Here is a 19,908-nt window from a genome sequence, read left to right on the forward strand (position 1 = left end):
ATTGAAAAAGAAATTTAAGATGACACAAAAATGGAAAGATATACTGTGCTCATGGATTGAAAGAAGTAATATTGTTAAAAATGGCCATACTACCCAAGGAAATCTACAGGTTGAATGCAATCCCTATCATAATACCAATGGAATTTTTCACAGAAAGAGAACAAATGATTCTAAAATTTATATGGAAACACAGAAGACTCCAATTAGCCAAAACAATCTTGTGAAAGAAAAATAAAGTTGGAGGTATCACACTCCCTATTTCAAACTATACAACAAAGCTACAGTAATCAAAACACTATGGTGCTGGCATAAGAACAGACACAAAGATCAATGGAACAGAACAGAAAGCCCAGAAATGAGCCCACACTTATATGGTCAATTAATCTATGACAAAGGAGTCAAGAATATACAATGGGGAAACTACACACTCTTCAATAAACGGTGTTGGGAAAACTGGATAGCTACATGTAAAAAAATCAAAGAGGACTACTTTTTTCACACCATATACAAAAATAAACTCAAAATGGATTAAAGATTTAAATGTAAGACCTGAAACTATAAAATTCCAAGAAGAAAACCTAGGCAGTATGCTCTTTGAACATCAGTCTTAGTAATATTTTGGGGGATATGTCTCCTCAGGCAAGGGAAAGGAAAGCAAAAATAAACAAATTGGCCTACATCAAACTAAAAAACTTTTGCACTGTGAAGGAGACTATCAACAAAATGAAAAGGCAGCCTATGGAAAGGGAGAAGATATTTGCAAATGATACATCTGATAAGGGATTAATATCCAAAATACACAAAAAACTCATACACCTCAACATCAAAGAAACAGTTAAAAAATGAACAGAGGATCTGAATAAACATTTTTCCAAAGAAGACATACAGATGACCAACAGACATATGAAAAGATGCTCAATGTCACTGATCATCAGGGAAATGCAAATCAAAACCATAATAAGATACCACCTCACACCTGCCAGGATGGCTATCATCAAAAAGACAACAAATAACAAGTGGAGAAAAGGGAACCTTTATGCACTGTTGGTGGGATGTAAATTGGTGCAGTCACTATGGAAAACAGTATGGAGTTTCCTCAAAAATTAAAAATAGAACTGCCATATGATCCAGGAACCTCACTTCTGGGTATTTACCTGAAGAAAATTAAAACACTAATTTGAAAAGATACATACACTCCAATGTTTATTGCATCATTATTTACAATAGCCAGGATATGGAAGCAACCGAAGTGTCTACACACAGTGGAATATTACTCAGCTATTAAAAATGAAATCTTGCCATTTGTGGCAACATGGATGGATCTAGAGGGTATATTATGCTAAGTGAAATAAGTCAGACAGAGAAAGACAAATGCCCTATGATCTCACTTATATGTGGAATCTAAAATACACAACAAACAAACTTATAAAACAAAATTAAAACAGACTCATAGGTAGAAAGAACAAATAGGGTTTGCCAGAAGGGAGGTTAGTGGGGGAGTGAGCAAAATAGTTGAAGGGGATTAAGAGGTACGAACCTTCAGGTATATAATAAATAAATCACAGAGATGTAATATACAGCATAAGGAATATGGTCAATATTATTATAATAGTGTGAGACAGATGGTTACTAGACTTATCATGGCAATCATATCATAATGTACGCAAATGTCAAATCATTAGGTAGTACACCTGAAACTAACATAAAATTGTACATCAACTACGTTCCAATAAAAAAATATATACATATGAATGTATATTATACATTCATCAGAAAAGAAACACAGACTGATGTAGCTCAGAATTACTTCAAATATTAGAAAAAGAAAGCAGGAGCAATAATATCTAATCAAAGGTATTTTTGGTAGTTTTTTGTTGTTTTTTATATTTTATGTTGTGAAGTGTTGTTCCATAGTAGAGGTTAGCATAAATGGTATGCTATGGAGAAGTTTGAATTAATAATTTATTTAACTTTATACATCATTTTCTCAAACAAATTTATATTACATCACTGTTATATGCTTAGCATTGGGCATAGGTATAAAACTTCAGTCTTAAATTGAATCTCAGGCTCGGCTCTCTAACAGGGTCAACAGCCAAGCACTCAGCTCCAAAATATTTCATAGTACATGTCAATTCAGAGTTTATCATCTAAGAATGTTATTTTCTTCATATCAAGTATTTTGATCCTAATAGATTATTTCAATAGATTACATGGTTTAAAAATTTAAAAATTAAAAGATGAATCTAGACACTCCTTTTCATCCCCAGCTCTCAATGTGTCTATGCCCATCCAGGAGAGATTCTAGATCTGAGTTCCACTTCAGTCTCTTCCTGGTTCTCTCCCTGAGAAAGTACTAGGTTCAGGGTGTAGAGAGATTATAATGGCAGGATTTGGGCCAATCTGACCTGGAGAGTCAAAAATATTTATAATTCCATGCCCTAGACCTTTATAGCAATGTAGTAAATGGCCTTAGGTTAGTTATGAACCTAGTGAGTGAGCATAATGATGCCTTAGCAGGGAAATAACCTCTTTCCAACTGATAAGTATGCTTTAAATTGTTTTGAGATGTTGGAATGAAAAATGTTCTATAAACACAACGTACATGCACAGCGTAAAATTTCACTCTAGCTCCCTTTGTCTTTACTGGTAAAACTCATTTGTCATGACCTGTAGCACCTTTGCTTTTTTATTGCTATCCTTAACACTTGGTTGAGAAAAATCTGTCATGCCTCTAAATGCCTAGTGCTAAATCAATCAGTATCTTCTAAACTAAGCCTGGCAAAATTTCCTGTATTCCTGACCACCAGCCAATCAAGACCCAAATGTTGCTCACCAGGAGCAGAGAGGCAAAGCATTAATTTACTATACCTTGGAAAGTTCTTATCAACTCCATGGTACAATTTTTTCAGCTTTAGTACAAAGGAACACCTCCAGTGCAAGATTATGAAATTCATTTGTAACTAAACCTCCAGAACACTTGTAGAAAAATATACATTTGATTTTCAGATAGTAGAAAGAAAGATAAGTGTGGCAATTATGTAATGTAAAATGAAATAACCTTTAGGAAACCAATATTCATTTTTTCCCCAAATTTTTCCCAATGGATCATGTTTCTACCTAGGCACAAAAGCAAGGGCATATTCAACTTTAATACCTAAAGATGTGTGCACATGTACAGGCATTTTTCATACTTGTGTGATTTTTTAGAATGATACCCCAAGGGCCATACAATAGTTTTGCATTTATCTCTGAAATTCTATGACTTTCAGAATAATTTTATAAATAGTAACATTAAACACTTTTAGAGCACTGAAAATATACTAAATACAAAGAGGTAGATATGATCCTTGCACCCCCATCCTTACACAGATTTAACATTAATTTCTGATTAACTCAGGAATTTTCAGTTCATGATCAGAACGCTTCAGTTTTCAGACATGAACTTACCATCCTTTCTTCTCACATAGCATGTGCCTTCAACCCTCATTACCAAATCTGATTTATGAAGTCTGCAAGCATGATGAAATGTGTTGATGTTAGAGGAGAGATTTACATTTCTTCTATTTCTTCCTTTCTAAAGCACTCTTTCACTTTATCAGTGTCAGTCATTCAGGCACCTCTTTGACAAGGGACTTGAAGGAAGATGACAGTACCAGAGTCAAAGATGCTGGGTCAAGTAAAAGGCAAGTTTTATGAATACTTCCTGCAATTGCAGATGTATTTAAAAACAGAAGCACATTAATTACTGCAAGACTAAGGTATTTGCATTTTATTTCTAGACAAGTCAAAAGGCAAGGTGGGAAGAAAGAATGTCAAGGCTGGTAAAGAAGGGCAGGGTGGTGGTGGGATTTTATCCCACAAGGGACCTTATTTTGCACAGTAGGTGGCCAAGGGGAATTTTATCCCATTATCTTACAAGTAAATGAAGCTTTGCATTTCAGCCCCCTAGAGTGCTCATGGCAGGTCTCCTACTATTCCCCTGTTATTTTTGCAAGTAATTCTGCCAAAGATGCTATTACTCTGGTTTACAATAGTTGATCACTGCTGTGAAATTCAGGCCATAGATAAAATGAATTTTTAAAAAAATAAACAACAACAACAACAAAAGAGTGAGGGGGTCCAACAGCCCTAACACCTACTTGCTCTTGGAGAAGCTTTGCCAAATGCTCCACTTTAGAAGGTCATTAAGTATTTCTGAATTTCCATTTCTATTATAACTGGTTGGTGATTACCTAGTTCCTGGTATCTAAACTGAGAGGCTGTTCCTGCTCTTCTTTATGGGAATGCTAACTATTCCTGAGGGATGTAGGTCTCCTTTGCCTGCCCTTTGAGACAGGATTCCAAACAAGACACTTACTCATGAATGTTTACTGATTATAAAAGTTTGGCAGCTTAGAACATGTGTATTCAGGCCATTCAAGATGGCTGTTTGCTTGCTCTCTGTACACCCTCTGCTGGACCAGTCCCTGCATCACCTACACCCTACTCACACGACTGAACTTCCCTCTTAATCACAGAGCTTAATCAGTAAATACCTACATACTTGTTCACCCTCTCCCACTCCAGCTAGTGATTGTTCTAAACTTTAGATCAGAATGGCTCCCTTAGGATAGTTTAGCAAAGAGAAGACCACTGCTCCAGGAAGGTACTTAGCCCAGGGGCTAAGAGAGATGTGCCCCTCTGCTGGTTTCCCTGGTAATGGATGAGCCAATCTGAAGTCAATTCCCCCTATAACTGGTAGACTGGTAGTCTCCTTATCCTACCCCACTTCCCCCAGCAAAGACTGCTGCCGCCGTGTCCTTCCTGTTGTCTACCATCCATGGTGGGGTGTAGCTCCAGGACCCTCTTGCTTTAGACATGTAAGATCTCCCATCTATTAAACCATCGATGTCTCTGTCGCTGACTCTGGACTCTTTCTTCAGTCTCGGGGCTGGGCAAGTACAGGGCTTGCATGCCTGCGGGCTGCAGCCCAACAGAGCAAAAGAAGGGCTGTATGAGAAAGAGGAGCAATTTGTTTATCTGAAGTCGAGTGGTGATGGCTCTCATTTCCTTTACGTGTGTGTGTGTTGTGTCACATTCCTCGTTATGCCAAAGCATTTCTGAATCCCTTCACTGCCAGATCCCATTTGACCCATCAGCCCCACCTGGAACATGTTTAACATTTTACTTACCATACAGCGTTTTATTGGTAAGTATTGGTATTTACTTATCTGTCTTCCCTGCAAGAATATGAGATCAAGGCCATCATTTTATTGCCATTACCATACAGAAAACCTGCACAAAGTAGCATTTAATTAATTTTTACCATACAAACGAATAATAGAGTTGCCTTTGTTAACATGGTTTCCTCTGTTATGTACCATTGTAATAGAGCAACTGAGTTTACAGAAAAATAAGTTCTCCACAATGCACATCTGAGCAGTGGTTCAAAAACTAGATAAAACTCAGCATTCGTGAATCTGAAATTCCACTGGTGGGGTTAAAATTCTATATCCTTCATTCAATGGCAAATACAATTGCAAAGCTAATAGCTAGAGTTTGAAGAAGACTTTATTAATCATGACATTCGGTTAGAGCAAGCCTCTGTTGAAACCAAAGCTAATAAATTATAGGCATAGCTAATAAGGTCAGGAAGCTGCTACTACCAAAATCCTGGAAATATTCTCTAAATCTCCAGATTACTTTTAACTAGCTTAAGTAACTGCTTTATAAATGGATAGTCACCTGTGAATAGTTATTCCAGAATGGATAACTATTTATCGATTCTGGAATGGATAAATTTCCCTTTCCCCTCTGGGAACACAAGCTGTGAATTTTCTATTGCCTTTTTCTACCCCCACCCCATAGAACTCAAGGCCCCTCTATACTTTTCACAACAGTGTATGTGAAATGGTTGAAGGGTAAAAACCCAAGGTGTTGCAGCCAGCAAGGAGTGTTACATACTATTACACTGCAAGGTCAGTAGATGGCCTGTTATTTTAAATGTTCTTTAAATTATCTCCCTAGGGAGATAATTTTCTGCTGACTCTCTGTCTTCCCAAAGAAGCAGAATTTAACACACCTCACAGCCTCCACATGGTGAGAAAACAAAGACACAAGCCATGGTCAGAAAGGACCGGAATCCTTTCTGAGGAGGAACCAAAACACAATTTCATAAGGACTTTACAAGCAAAGTTAGTCCAAGGTAGTTGATGTCAGTGTGGGGTCCCCAGACCAGCAGCATTAACCTCACCAGGGTACTTGAAAGAAATGCAAATCTTTGGGCCTCATCCAAATCCACTGAATCAGAAAATCTGTGAGTGGGGCCCATCAATCTTGAATTGAACAAGCCACCCAGTAGATTTTTAAGATACGCTGAAGCTTGAGCTCCTATCATCTAAGGTGATAAGTAGACCCAGGTCTTCTTTTAAATTACTGTATATAGGAGACATCAATTTACCTACCCATACAGTTCATGAGGATTTTGTTAAAATCAGAGCTTAGTGGAAACTGCAAATGTATTAAGGACCCTGATTAAAAACAAGTATCCATGTTAGTGTAGCTGTGGGTAGATTACACACATAAACACATAGCAGAAAAAGAATGTCAAAGGAACTCACCTTAACAGAAATCAAATAAATTGTGCATTATATTATAATTATATTATGTTGTTGTAAATTGTTATAATCTATAACAATATCTACAACTATAATGACAGTATAGATTGGAACAGGAATAGTCTAACCAATAGAAGAAAACTTAGCCTATAAACCAACTCCAAATTTATGGAAGTTTCATGTACAAAGTGTAAGGTCATGGAAGTCACTGGAAAGGGCAGGGGCAAAAAATGATTCAATAAATAAAAATTGGAAATACAGTTTTCTATATAACAGTGAAATGGAATTAAAAGCCTATCTCACAACAGCAACAAAAATCAATGCCAAGTAGATTGAGACTTTAAAATGTAAAAAGAAAAACTTTTTTAAAAAAATTAAATAAACATATATATATTTTACTGACCTCGTTGTAAGAAAATTTTATTTACAAGGCACAAAATTCACTAACCAGAAAAAAAGATGAAAATTATATGTATATTAATTAATAAATTCTATTAATTAAAACATATATTTTTAACGGAAACATGAAAAAAACCAAGCCACACTAAAAGAAGATACAGTATTTATAATATATACAACTGACAAAGGATTAGTGTCAAGAACATAAAAAGAACTCATAAATATCTTTTTAAAAAGACAACAATAAAAATATGGGAAAAACAAAATCTTTTTGAGCAATATGAAGATATAATCTCAGTTGTAATTAGGAAAGCAACACCACAATGAGATACCCTTTTAACTCCCCTTATTCAACTGGCTAAAATTAAGTTTAACAATACTGTGTTTTGAAGGAGAAATAGATTAAGAGGATCTCTTTTTACATTGCAGATATAAATGCGATGGTTACAAGTTGTCTTAAAAACAAATTAAGATTATCTTTACAAGCTAAACAATGGCAGACTATGGCTCCATAATTTCAATACTGGGAAAATACTCAAGGATATCTTACCTATGAGCATCATGGGACAACAACAACAAGAATATTCACTGCAGCACTAATTGTAATTACTAGAAACTGAAAACAATATAAATTCCAACCAAGAGGAAGATTAATGACTATAATGCAACAGTTTAACACAATGGAATGTTGTAGCATGGAATCACACGGAGTGATTTTAGTAATATAAAACTGAATTTAAAAAATAGCCCCCAAAGACTGTAACAGTATGGCACCCTTTTATGAAGTTCAATAACAAATAAAACTAACAATATATCCTTTAGACATATAATGATGTTCAAGAGAATGATGAGCGCAAAATTTAGGATAGCAAGGATCTCTATGGGGAAGTTGAAGGCTAGTGGAGGAACAGAGTTTGTGTGAATTATTGATTTGTTTTAGATATTCACTGGAATGTTCATTATGTTATTTTATTATTTAAAAATCAAAAGAAATAGTTAATATAAAAAGACAATGTATGCAAGAAAGATAATGATGCATAATGAACTAAAAATTATGATTAAACTAATTCTGTATTTCCAAAGTCCTTAAATTAAAAAAAAAATAAACAAGAGAGAAGAAAAGACAGGAAAGGAAAAAAGAAAGAGGAGGGAAGAAAGGAAGGAGGCAGGGAGGAAGGAAGGAAGTCTAGCAGGCAGGCAGGAAGTCTGGGTATATATTTAGTGTATTATTTTTGTGGCTTCATAGTCACTTCCATCCTTGATAAGTTGTTGCTAGCTATCCCAGTGTAGGAATGGTTTCTAGGAATATTCCTATTACGTCCTCTATTGATTCCCCTGCACCTTGACGTACTACTAGATGAATGTTTCCCCCAGGACCCTGCACCAGAAGCAAGTGATGAGCAGGGAAGAAAGATTTGAAAGATAATGTGTCAGAAGCCAGTCTATGGAAAATTCTTCCATTCATCAGAGATGTAAAATTATAAGCAGAAAATTCAGTTCTCATTAACACCTAGTCATACTGGAAGTTCCATCTGTGAGGAATATATTTAACAATACATCATATAAAACTATAAGTGTATAACACATTATTAAGGTAATTACATGAAATAGAATGCATGGAATCCTGTGTTTGAGGTCACAAACCTGCAACAACATTATAAACTACAAGCACAACTGTACATGAAATCATTAATAAAAAATTTTTAATCACTCATGATAGAGGAAAGATTTTTCTATTCTTGATACAGAAGTGATACTATAAAGTCATTTTCATATAAAGTTCTAAAGAGAATGCAGCAAAAAAAAAATATGTATATATAGAGAAAAGGAGTATTATATACAAAGTTGCACTAGAGAGTTAATTTAAATGTTAGATTTCGAAAAAAATTTTGGATGTTTGTGGTATTTCTCGTCTTCTGAAAATCTTTAACTTGGTTTATTTTTGTTTTCATCTTAAATAAATATTTATTTTTATCCTAATTTTACATTTATAAATTCAAGAAAAAAATATTTAAAGGTAGTCCACCAAAATGGTACATAAGCTACAACACGTTATAAATCTGGGTAAACCCCTTCCTGAGCCTTTAAAACACAGGTGGAATCATCTCCTTCTACTTATCCTAACCTCACTTTCTTTGGGTTCTAATTCTGGCTCTTCCCCTCACTTTCTTTATATTCTCAACATCTCCAGTCAACAAGACTCACATCAGAATAATGGAGGATAGGACCACCTGATGTCCATTTAGATTTTCACAATCTTTTATTTTGTGAACAAGATGAACAGAAAACATTCATTTAAAAAAGATGTTAAAGACAATTGTTCTTTTTACTGATCCCAAAGTTAGAGAAGGTACTTTACTTTCTGTCATATATCAGACTATTAAAACCCAACTGACCCTGGAAACAAGGTTTCCATACTTATAAGATGATCACTCAAAGATCCATCTTTAAAAGTTTGAGAATTTTCAAAAAACAAAAATGCCACATCAGATGACAGCTATTCTATGACTTATGACATCACTGACTGATGAAAATAAGAGGTAAGTAATTATAATAACAAAGCAAATACTTAGCAATAATTTTTTATTGATTTAAGTCAAGATTAAGGAAGGGCTTACAATGTGCTATAAACTTGTTGCATTTTCAAAATGCAAATAAATATGGTCACATTTACTGTGAAATTAAGCCTAATGCAATAAAGAAAGACACTGAAATAAAATTTTAAAAAAGGTCTGAAAGAAGGCTCTCACTTGTGAGGCATGAACACTTGAATTTAGAATGCAGTTATTTTACTGCTATCTGTACCAGTGTTTCATTTTTAGCAAAGGCAAGGAAAATGAAAAATATCCAGGCAGTATGCATGTCATAAATGTAACTACTGTTTATTTTAAATCATTTCATTCCCTCTTATGCTTTTGTAAAGCAGCTGTTGCCATTGCTACACGTTTAGACCAAGCAATCAACCCCTTGCTTCAACATTTGCAACAAAATCCAAAAACCACAAGCTGCAATGTGTCTCTCTACTCATCTTGGCAGCTATGAAGAGAAATCAAGCGAAAAGCATTTTATGTGAAGGGGTAAAAGTTCCATCCACACTTACATTTTATATTTAGCGGCACTGAGTTTGCAAGCTCAAGTTTTGGGATGAAACAAGAACAAACTTTTCTGAAGTCCTGGTCTGAGAGACAACGAAAATCCATACGATTTCAGAAAGCCATAAAACCCGCAGTTCCATCGTGCTTTGCCTGTGAAGAAAGCTGTCCTCCAGCATTTTAGCTGAATTTTGAAAGGAAAGTTTATTTCAATATCCTTGTAAGAAATTTTCTTCACCACCTGTAGCTAAGCAATTTAGACTATAGGATACTTGCTTGCTTCTCTGGATTCCAGCAGGAGCTTTTTGAATACTCCTAGTGATCAAATCTTAGAATTTACAGATAGATAATGAGAGAGACAGAGAGAGAGAAAGCGCACCTCAATAGAAGTAAATGAGTAGATATCTGATAGCCCACCAAATATTATTTTGAATGTCAAAATTATTATTACTATTCTCTGAAAAAAACATTTTAACAAACATCACTTTTCAACACGGAAAGAAGAGAGTGGGCAAATGTCTACTTATTTCTATAAATCCTGTCTCCTGCTTTGATATGCATTTGTTATGAAATAGGTAGAGGAGCAGGGAAGACAGATTCCATCTTGGGCATCAGACCAATAGTCTGCATTCTGCTGGAGACCCGAGTGTGGGAGGAGATTGCTGTCTCCATTTGCTCACATACTAACTCTCCCAGTCCTGCAGAATAGGTTTCACGGATTTCTGGAATATAGATATAAGAATCCAGTTTCCACAGAAAAAAGAAGCTCTGTTCTTCACTAAGATGAATTAGTTCTCATTAATACTAAAACAGTAAAATTCATAGTTCTAATGTATAATTGTTACCCCATGGGAATATCTCCATGAGAGCAGGAAGAGGTCCATCTTATTTACTGCTCCATCCACTAAATCTAGAGCACACCTGACACTCGACCGTCTTTCAACAAATGTTTGTTGTTGAATAGTGCATGGATAGAATTTATAATTAGGAAGTACACTGACAATTTCCTACCAGATAAACTTTAAAAACAATTGTTTAAAAGTGGTAAATGTGGGCGGCGGGGTGGCTGGGCCGGCGGCGGCGGCGGTACGAGGCGCGCGCTCGGGGTCCCGGTCGCGAGGAGGAGGAGGATGTGGCGCGCGGAGGGGAAATGGCTGCCGAAAACAAGCTGGAAGTTGTGCGCATTGCCTCCTCTGTGGGACCTTTGAATTTGGCCTTTTGGAGAGAAGTTGTTTTTACATCCACGTTCCCATCACTGAGTGCATTCATCCTGGAGACCTTCATTCGCTGAGCTTATGACTTAAATCCTACCTCCCTTTCTTCCCACAAGTAAGAGGCAGTGTTACTTCTTGAAGGGAGATGGAATGGGATTTAAGCCACAAGATTTAGCCAGGCCCTTCAAGACGTGTAATGAACGTATGCCTTTCTGAGCCTGTTGGGAGAGGGTGTCGGCAGGGGAGGAGGACGTGCCGGTTGGGGCTGGATCCCTCACTCTGCTCTCTGCAGTATGGCTTTGTACTTAGAGGTGCCCGATGCGACGTGCCTTCAAAATGATACGCAGATACAGCCAGAGGCACTCCTGCAACTAAAAAAAAAGAAAGAAAGAGAGAAAGAAAACAAAGCTTTTTTCTACTTTGAAAACCAGAGCGTTTCCCAAAGTATATTCTGCGGAACTAGCACCTACTGTGTTCTCAACACCGTGCCACCTATAGAAGATGATCATGGGAACAGCAATAGTAGTCATGTAAAAATCTTTTTACCGAAAAAGCTGCTTGAATGTCTGCCAAAATGTTCAAGTTTACCCAAAGAGAGGCACCGTTGGAACACTAATGAGAGATCATGATGCAGCCGTCCTTTTGGATTTCTTTTTAATAATGTGTGACCCTTCACCTTTGATCCCCTGACCTGCATTACCTTGGTAACCATTTCATTTTTTAATTTAATTTCATTTTTTGATTTTGGTGTACAAGCTGTAACATTTCATCTCTCAAAGTGTAACACGCTGATTTCCTCAAATAGAGATACCCTTTTGAGCGATAAATTTGCAAAATGCTGTCTTCATTTTCTGTATTAAAATTCATTTCAGTTTTAAAAAAAAATAAAAATAAAAATAAAAAAATAAAAGTGGTAAATGTGTTTGATCTAGATGTTCATGATATAAGATAGCATACTAGAGTGAAAGGTGAGAAATAACACATTCATTAAATAGGAGGCACTCACTAAATATTAGTTTTCCTTGTTTCACAACATTCCACTGACTGATTTTAAAATCACTAAGTGCATACACAACTCCCATTAAAATAAACCATCTCATATACTTTAAGTTCCTTGAAGGTGGGGCAGTATCCATTTTGGCATTTGAGTTTTGTTTTTCCAACTGTTAGCACGGTGCTTGGCACATAGAAGATGCTTAATAAATATGTGTCCATAGGTGAATAAAATATAAATGAATGAATGAATGAACAAACACCCCAAATTATACATCCATTAATGGAAAATATTTTTGAAAAGTAACTTGTGTTTGCTCGTTTGTCAATCTCCTGATATATGGTATTAAAGGCTTCTTTAAGGAAAACCATTTTCTTATAATTATCAGTGCAGAGTAAAATAAATAATTTATGGATAATTACAAGATAGAATTTTACATGCAGAAGTCCTTTTTCAAAAATGTTGCATGCAAAAAGAACCTGACAATTGACATATTCCTAGATCCAGGAGCTACCCAGGGGTTGAAGATTCTCATGATGGCAAAACATCCTTGAACTTGCCCCACTCCTCCAGGAAGAGTTGACGGCAGATCTAAAATGAATGGGAGGCCTGGCCACTGTGGCGAGTTCCAGGAGTTTGTACCAGGTGCTCCGCTTTCCACAGTCCCGTTCGTTGCTAAGCAGCTGGTTGTCACTGGTGGCAAAGGTAAAGTCCACTGTGCTTCGACAAGACTCTCTTGGCAAGAGTTACTGTTTCCAAGCTCAAAAAAGAATTCAGGAGGTATATACCTATATCTAATATGTTAGACAAGTGTCATACTTGTTTTTCTCCACTAAATGAAAGAAAAAGGATGAGGAGAAATATTCAGCTAAAAAAATATCATACCTAGTTTTAGGTTGGCAAATGTGAAGAACAATGAAGTAGTGCAATTAAGATGCAAAGTATGCTCATAATCTGCTTTGAAATATTTAAATGAAAGAAGCTATATCCCTGTAAAGAACTAAAATATGGATTCTGAGAGAGGGGTTTTAGTCAATATCAATAACAAAGGCTTCTGCATAGACCTCTCCTCATTCAGACCTTTTTGGACATCACAGTGGCTAGGGACCAGCACAAGAGAGGGTACATACAGATGGGAGGGAAAGGAATTTCAGTGTGAGGAGTGCCCTCACCACATGGGTAACATGCTCTTAGTAAGGATTAGAATGGAACTCGAACTCATTTAACCCATTTTCTTTATAGTATTCTCCATCTCTCTCCTTCTTTTCAGAAAGAATTCTAAGGCATTCTGTCTTTAACAAAATGGAGAAGTTCTCCTTTCCTGCAACTTAAAAAATCTCTAAGGAGTACACACTCTACAAACTAAAACTCAATTCCTAACCCTTTCATGCATACAGTTTTCCAAGTCAATGGTCTTCTTACTGTAAAAATAAACTTCATGTCTTGAGAACGAACACCTCACAGCCACTAAAACTCCAACTCCAGTCTTTGGGAAGTCTCATGTGAGGGCCTGTGCCCCACCTGCTACTCTCACCTGGCTGTCTGCCAACAACTGAGACAGATTCCCACACACAGGAGGCTGGATCTTGGGTCCACAGGGTTTAGCAAAGCATAATCAAACTCTGTGCCCTCATCAACCCTGCCACAGCTTCCAGTGCAAATGTCCCTTTGCTCTCCTGCCTGATACTCAGCCCCAGCAGCCTAGCTTTTCAATCACAGCACCCCTGTGACAAAACGTGCGGAGCACCGCATGACTTCTTCAACCAGCTGGTTTTCCTGGCATTTGAATAAAAGTAAAAATAGAAAACAAAGAGGGAGAAGAAAAGCGACAAGCTGAAACCTGAGAAGAGAAAGAGGACAAGGTACAGAAAATTGGCTACAGGATGCTGGGGAGGGGATGGGGTATGGTGAGCTGATACTGCCATCTAGTGGCTTCATGATACTCAGAGGAAACATACTAAATCAATCTCCCTCCACGCCGTATGGTGCATGTATTTTTTTAAGTTCTAGGGAAAAAGAGAATACAGTTGACCCTTGAATGATGCGGTGTTTACGGGTCCCAAACCCCTGCAGTTGAAAATCAGGTACTGCTATCTCAGCCTCAAAAACAAAGGGATTAATAAATGACTCACCCAAGGACAGGAAGCTGAAACAGTTTAGATAGAATCAGGACTCAAACCCTAGCTCTTTTCTTTTTTTTTCTTTTTTTTTAAGTAGGACAGCGTTTTGGTTTTTTTTTAATTTTATTTTGTTTACTTTTTAAAATATTCTTTTCCATTACTTTTTTTTTTTAATATCTTTATTGGAGTATAATTGCTTTACAATGGTGTGTTAGTTTCTGCTGTATAACAAAGTGAATCACCTATATGTGTACATATTTCCCCATATCCCCTCCCTCTTGCACCTCCCTCTCACCCTCCCTATCCCACTCCTCTAGGTGGTTACAAAGCACCGAGCTGATCTCCCTGTGCTTTGCAGCTGCTTCCCACTAGCTATCTATTTTACATTTGGTACTGTATATATGTCAATGCTACTCTCTCACTTCATCCCAGCTTCCCCTTCCCCCTCCCCGTGTCCTCAAGTTCATTCTCTATGTCTGCGTCTTTATTCTTGTGCTGTCCCTAGTTCTTTTCATTTCACAAACTGTGATCTCTAATTGAACACAAACGTTTTCCCACACTTAATTTAAAAATCTGTAAAATGAAAATACAGGTACTGTATTTACTGAAAAGGATAATCTGCATATAAGTTGACCCATGCAATTCAAACCGGTGTCATTCAAGAGTCAACAGTACTTGTCAAAATGAGCCAGGACTGTGATGGGGACAAATATTTTTTGCCTTAGTAAACAGCTTCCACCTTCTTTGGTAAAAAGGGAAGGATACAGAAAACATTTCCAGAGCTGCCTTGCTGCCTTTACAAGTGTGTCCTCAGCTTTTCTATTTGAGACTTCAATAGATGTCTTTTTCTCTTCAAACATTGGCTTCTCCTATCCTAAGGCTGCCAGATTTAAAAAAAAAAAATATATATATATATACACACACACACACATACATATACATATACATACATATATACGTGTGTATATATATATTCTCGTAGTTAAATTTAAACTAACAATTATTTAATATGTCCATGCAATATTTAGGATATACTTATATTAAAACTTTAAAAAAATCATCCTTTATCTAAAATTCAAATTTAACTAATCTTCTTGTATTTTTTTATTTGAAAACCCTACCTCACTCCCAAGTAATGGCAAAATTTTAGATAAGTTCTATTAGCACTAACCTGAAATGAAGTTGTCTATGAGAGAAATATATTATTTTTATCATGTTTGCTACCATGACTATTATTACAGGTGTTGGTATGATAAACACTAGAAAAAGAATAACGAATAATAGTGGTAATATCTTAGGCATTGAATTAAATTAAGTCCATACTGATCTGTCATAGTGAATTCTCATTTATTCTGTGACACGTATCTAGAGCTAAGAGCTGGTGAGAAGCAGAGAAGGTTTGAAGATCTAGTCATTTAAATATACCCCAAACTAATAATCACACAGTGATTAGAAACCTGTAAGTTTGTTAACTTGACCTTAATGTTATTAAGAGCTTCCATATAGGTGAACAAAGAATTATGAATTGTGAGTAAAAAAGAGTCCTGTCCCAGAAGACTCTTCACTTGCCAGGAAAACAAGAATCTAAAAAATGACCTAAGTGTCTTAGCAGCTTTATTTTTCAGCTTTAACATACTTAACCATTTGAAATATCGAATTTTGCTTTTTAGATTTTGACTTTTGATAAGAACATTCCTCTCATTTCAGTCCTGAAGGACAAGGTTTAAATGTCCCACTGAACAAGGATAACTTGTCAACTGCTACAAAGATGCTGTGGGTTGAATGATCTTAGGTATTTAGGACAACCTATTCAATTGATGGATGAGGCCAAATCTTCCAGAATTTACTGCAAACGTATTTTGGATGTTGTACAATTGTGGCCATTTTTCAGTTTGTGTCAGTCATCAATAGTAACGGAAGGGCTCCCTACAATGAGAAACAATAAGCTCATTTGGTGTTGAAATAGCCACAGCCCCAAAGAGTACTTCTGAGTAAGTGATCAACACCATTTACTGCCCTTTGGCTGCTTGCTCTAATTCACCTCAAGCTGCCAGCGACTTTCACTTCTTCCCTTGCCTCTTTCTAGGTAGGAGCTGAAATAGAAAATGTGACCCTTCCCATCCCCAATTCTCACATATCCCCTACACAGCAACACCATATTAATATCTCTTCTTTACTCAGTAATATTAGACAAATAACCAACTTTCTGTGGCTTAATTTTGCCCATCAAAGTGGGCTGAAATCTAAGCTGCCTTGCCTAAATAAAAGAGCCTAGTAATAGTAAGTCAATCCCTTTGAAATTCCTGTAGTAGACCACATTCATCAGGTTTAAATTCTTCCAATTATAAAGGATGCCTTGGTCCCAAGTTGAGCACATTTAGAAGTTCCACACCTTAGAAACTGGGAACCTAACACATTATGCATATAACTGTATTCTAATACAGACTGTTGTTGCTTGACATAATAAGTGTAGTCTTCCATAGGGTATCAATTCAGATCATCTTTTTCTATTGATTTATTATATAAACTAGGAAGTGTATTATCTTTATTTCTATTCCTTCTTTGATTGCCAGTGATCCCAATACATAACCTTACACTTAGCTCATCTACCCCTTGTCAAATAGCTAGTAAAAAATAAACAAAGAATATAAAATAGTGTTAGAGAAAAGCCTTTTTATACTAATCCTTTATTGTATGAGAATTATTCCCTTTAAACATCAATTTGTGTACTTGAGATTTTTTTCAAACATTTATATATATTTTATCAACTAAATTATTTTTAGGTTATGAAAGCTACATTAGTCTTACCTAGCCAAGAGAATCATTTTATAAATAGAAAAATCTATAAAATAGAAAATATAAGGTTTGCCTATTAATCTCAATAGGCAAATGAGTGCCTATGGGTGTCAAATGAGTTAGCATGGATTATAGAAAATATATTTTTGGGAAATGGTTTTTTATGGGTCTCCTTTGTGTATATATATGTCTTATGAGCAGAGTTACTGATAACTTTTACTCCAGACTATCATTTCAAAAATGTATTTTCAAGGTATTCTTTTCAAGAGTGGAAAACAGCCTTGCAAGATAGAAATAGCATCACCTTCCTAGGCAGAGGGAAGATTTATTTGCTGCCCAATATAATAAAGATAATAAAAATATAGTGAGCTCTCCCTCTGGGCAAAGGTTGGGCAGGTTTGTTTGCAACCCCTTTAAAGATTGGGATTTCTTATCTATGACACAAATACACTTCATGCCAAGCATCTACCTGGGTCCATCTCCAAGTGACCACCTTGGGATCTGGGGGTGGAGATGGAAACCAATGCAAACAGGAAGCTTATGCTGCCTGTCTTGCCATGAATAATCAAGTCTTTTGTCTCTGAACCAAGAATCTCACGTCTTTTCATAGGATAATATTTCAGACCCTCAGGGTTCCTGACATAAAAACATTAGTGTGAACATTGTTTTATTATTTGTAGGTCTTTACAGTTCTGAGGTAGTATTGTTACACTTTGAATTACCTTACAAACTGATAATGTATGTGTCTGTGCTTGTATTTGGGTTTGTGTGTGTTGTGGGGAAAAGAGCTGAATTAGGATCTCCCTAAGGTAATTTTGCTAATACGGGCAACACCGTAGCATGCCTAAGGCCGGTCCCACCACTTCTGCAGCATTCATAAGACTCCTAAAGATGGAAATACAGTTTAGAGGTTCTGAGTGCAGATTGAGGAGTGATGTTGTGCTGTCCCAACCCTACTACTATCTACTGGCTGTGTGATCTTGGGACAAGTTACTTCACTTTTCTTTGTGGTTAGTAATACATATCTCATAGGGTTGTTGATAAAACCTGGTAGTCAGTTATTGTATTGTTTTTACCCTCATAAGTCAAGCAAATCAAAATAATTCAGTTCTGTCTGATTTAACTGAGTCACAAAGATTTGAGGCAAACTAGCTATTGGATAAATCTAGCTTAATGCCTTAATTTTATAAAACGCAATGGTTTTTTAAAACTACTGTTCTATTTAATACCTCTCTCATGGGTTAACATCCACCTTCACCAACAATAACTGATGTATTAATGTCTCCTCAAAATACCCCCATAATCAACATAATGAAATCAACAATGAAATTACTTAATAATCATTACCAACTCCCTCCTTGCCTAACATTTTATTTCATTTAGCATAAAATCTTTAGGTTTCTTACTACCTCTATTAAATATAAGTATTGTATGTACACATATTTTTTCAGATGAGAATTTGTTGGCATTTAGCACATATTGCCTTTTCTGCCAAAATCTAAAAGTTAAGTACCTAAGAAACTTTAAATTAACCAAAATATTTATACAAGCAATGATTATAATGGGGGAAAATAGAGTTTCAGACACTATTGTTCTATAATCAGAGTTTTAGACTCAACAATATCAAACTGTTTTCCTGTGGGAATTTTAATATTAAAAGTAGTTTTATGATTAAAAGTTATTTTCATTGCATCATAAATTTCTTGATTAAAAGTGGAAATAAGTAACTAATGAATTCTTTGTTTGCTTTTCAATCCACATGTGTGAGAGTCATAAAGTTTAGCACATGTTCTCAAAATGTATAAAGCACAAATTTGACATAAGATACTCTTGTTAAAAAGTAATAGAAATGGGAGGGGGACCTTGAAGATGGTAGAGGAATAAGACGTGCAGATCACCTTCCTCCCCACAAATGCATCAAAAATACATCTACACGTGGAACAACTCCTACAGAACACCTACTGAACGCTGGCAGAAAACCTCAGACTTCCCAAAAGGCAAGAAACTCCCCACGTACTGGGTAGGGCAAAAGAAAAAAGAAAAAACAGAGACAAAAGAATAGGGACAGGACCTGTTTCTCTGGGAGGGAGCTGTGAAGGAGGAAAAGTTTCCACACACTAGGAAGCCCCTTCACTGGTGGAGACAGGGGTTGGGCAGGGGGGAAGCTTCGGAGCCACGGAGGAGAGCGCAGCAACAGGGGTGCGGAGGGCAAAGCAGAGAGATTCCCGCACAGAGGGTCGGTGCCGACCAGCACTCAACAGCCTGAGAGGCTTGTCTGCTCACCCGCTGGGATGGGTGGGGGACTGGGAGCTAAGGCTCAGGCTTCCGAGGTCAGATCCCAGAGAGAGGACTGGGGTTGGCTGCGGGAACACAGCCTGAAGGTAGCTAGTGTGCATAGCTAGCCGGGAGGGAGTCCGGGAAAATGTCTGGAACTGTCCAAGAGGCAAGAGACCATTGTTTTGGGTGCGCAAGGAGAGGGGATTCAGAGCACCACCTAAATGAGCTCCAGAGATGGGCACAAGCCGTGGCTATCAGTGCGGACCCCAGAGACAGGCATGAAATGCTAAGGCTGCTGCTGCAGCCACCAAGAAGCCTGTGTGCAAGCACAGGTCACTATCCACACCTCCCCTCCCAGGAGCCTGTGCAGCCTGCCACAGACAGGGTCCTGTGATCCAGGGAGAACTTCCCCAGGAG

General features: G+C 36.8%; 1 protein-coding gene across 1 annotated transcript; it reads left to right on the forward strand.

Annotated features, from left to right (window-relative positions):
• Window positions 1-11,148: 11,148 nt before the first annotated feature.
• Window positions 11,149-12,151, forward strand: LOC309660114 (calmodulin-binding transcription activator 1-like). The gene is made up of 2 exons (XM_082460662.1): window positions 11,149-11,267; window positions 11,738-12,151. Exons 1-2 carry the CDS (start codon window positions 11,221-11,223, stop codon window positions 11,931-11,933), a joined length of 243 nt encoding a protein of 80 aa, XP_082316788.1. The 5' UTR covers window positions 11,149-11,220; the 3' UTR covers window positions 11,934-12,151.
• Window positions 12,152-19,908: the final 7,757 nt, after the last annotated feature.

The sequence above is a fragment of the Balaenoptera physalus genome (genome assembly GCF_965194825.1).
Source record: "Balaenoptera physalus genome assembly, chromosome: 4".
Taxonomy (NCBI): Eukaryota; Metazoa; Chordata; class Mammalia; order Artiodactyla; family Balaenopteridae; genus Balaenoptera; species Balaenoptera physalus.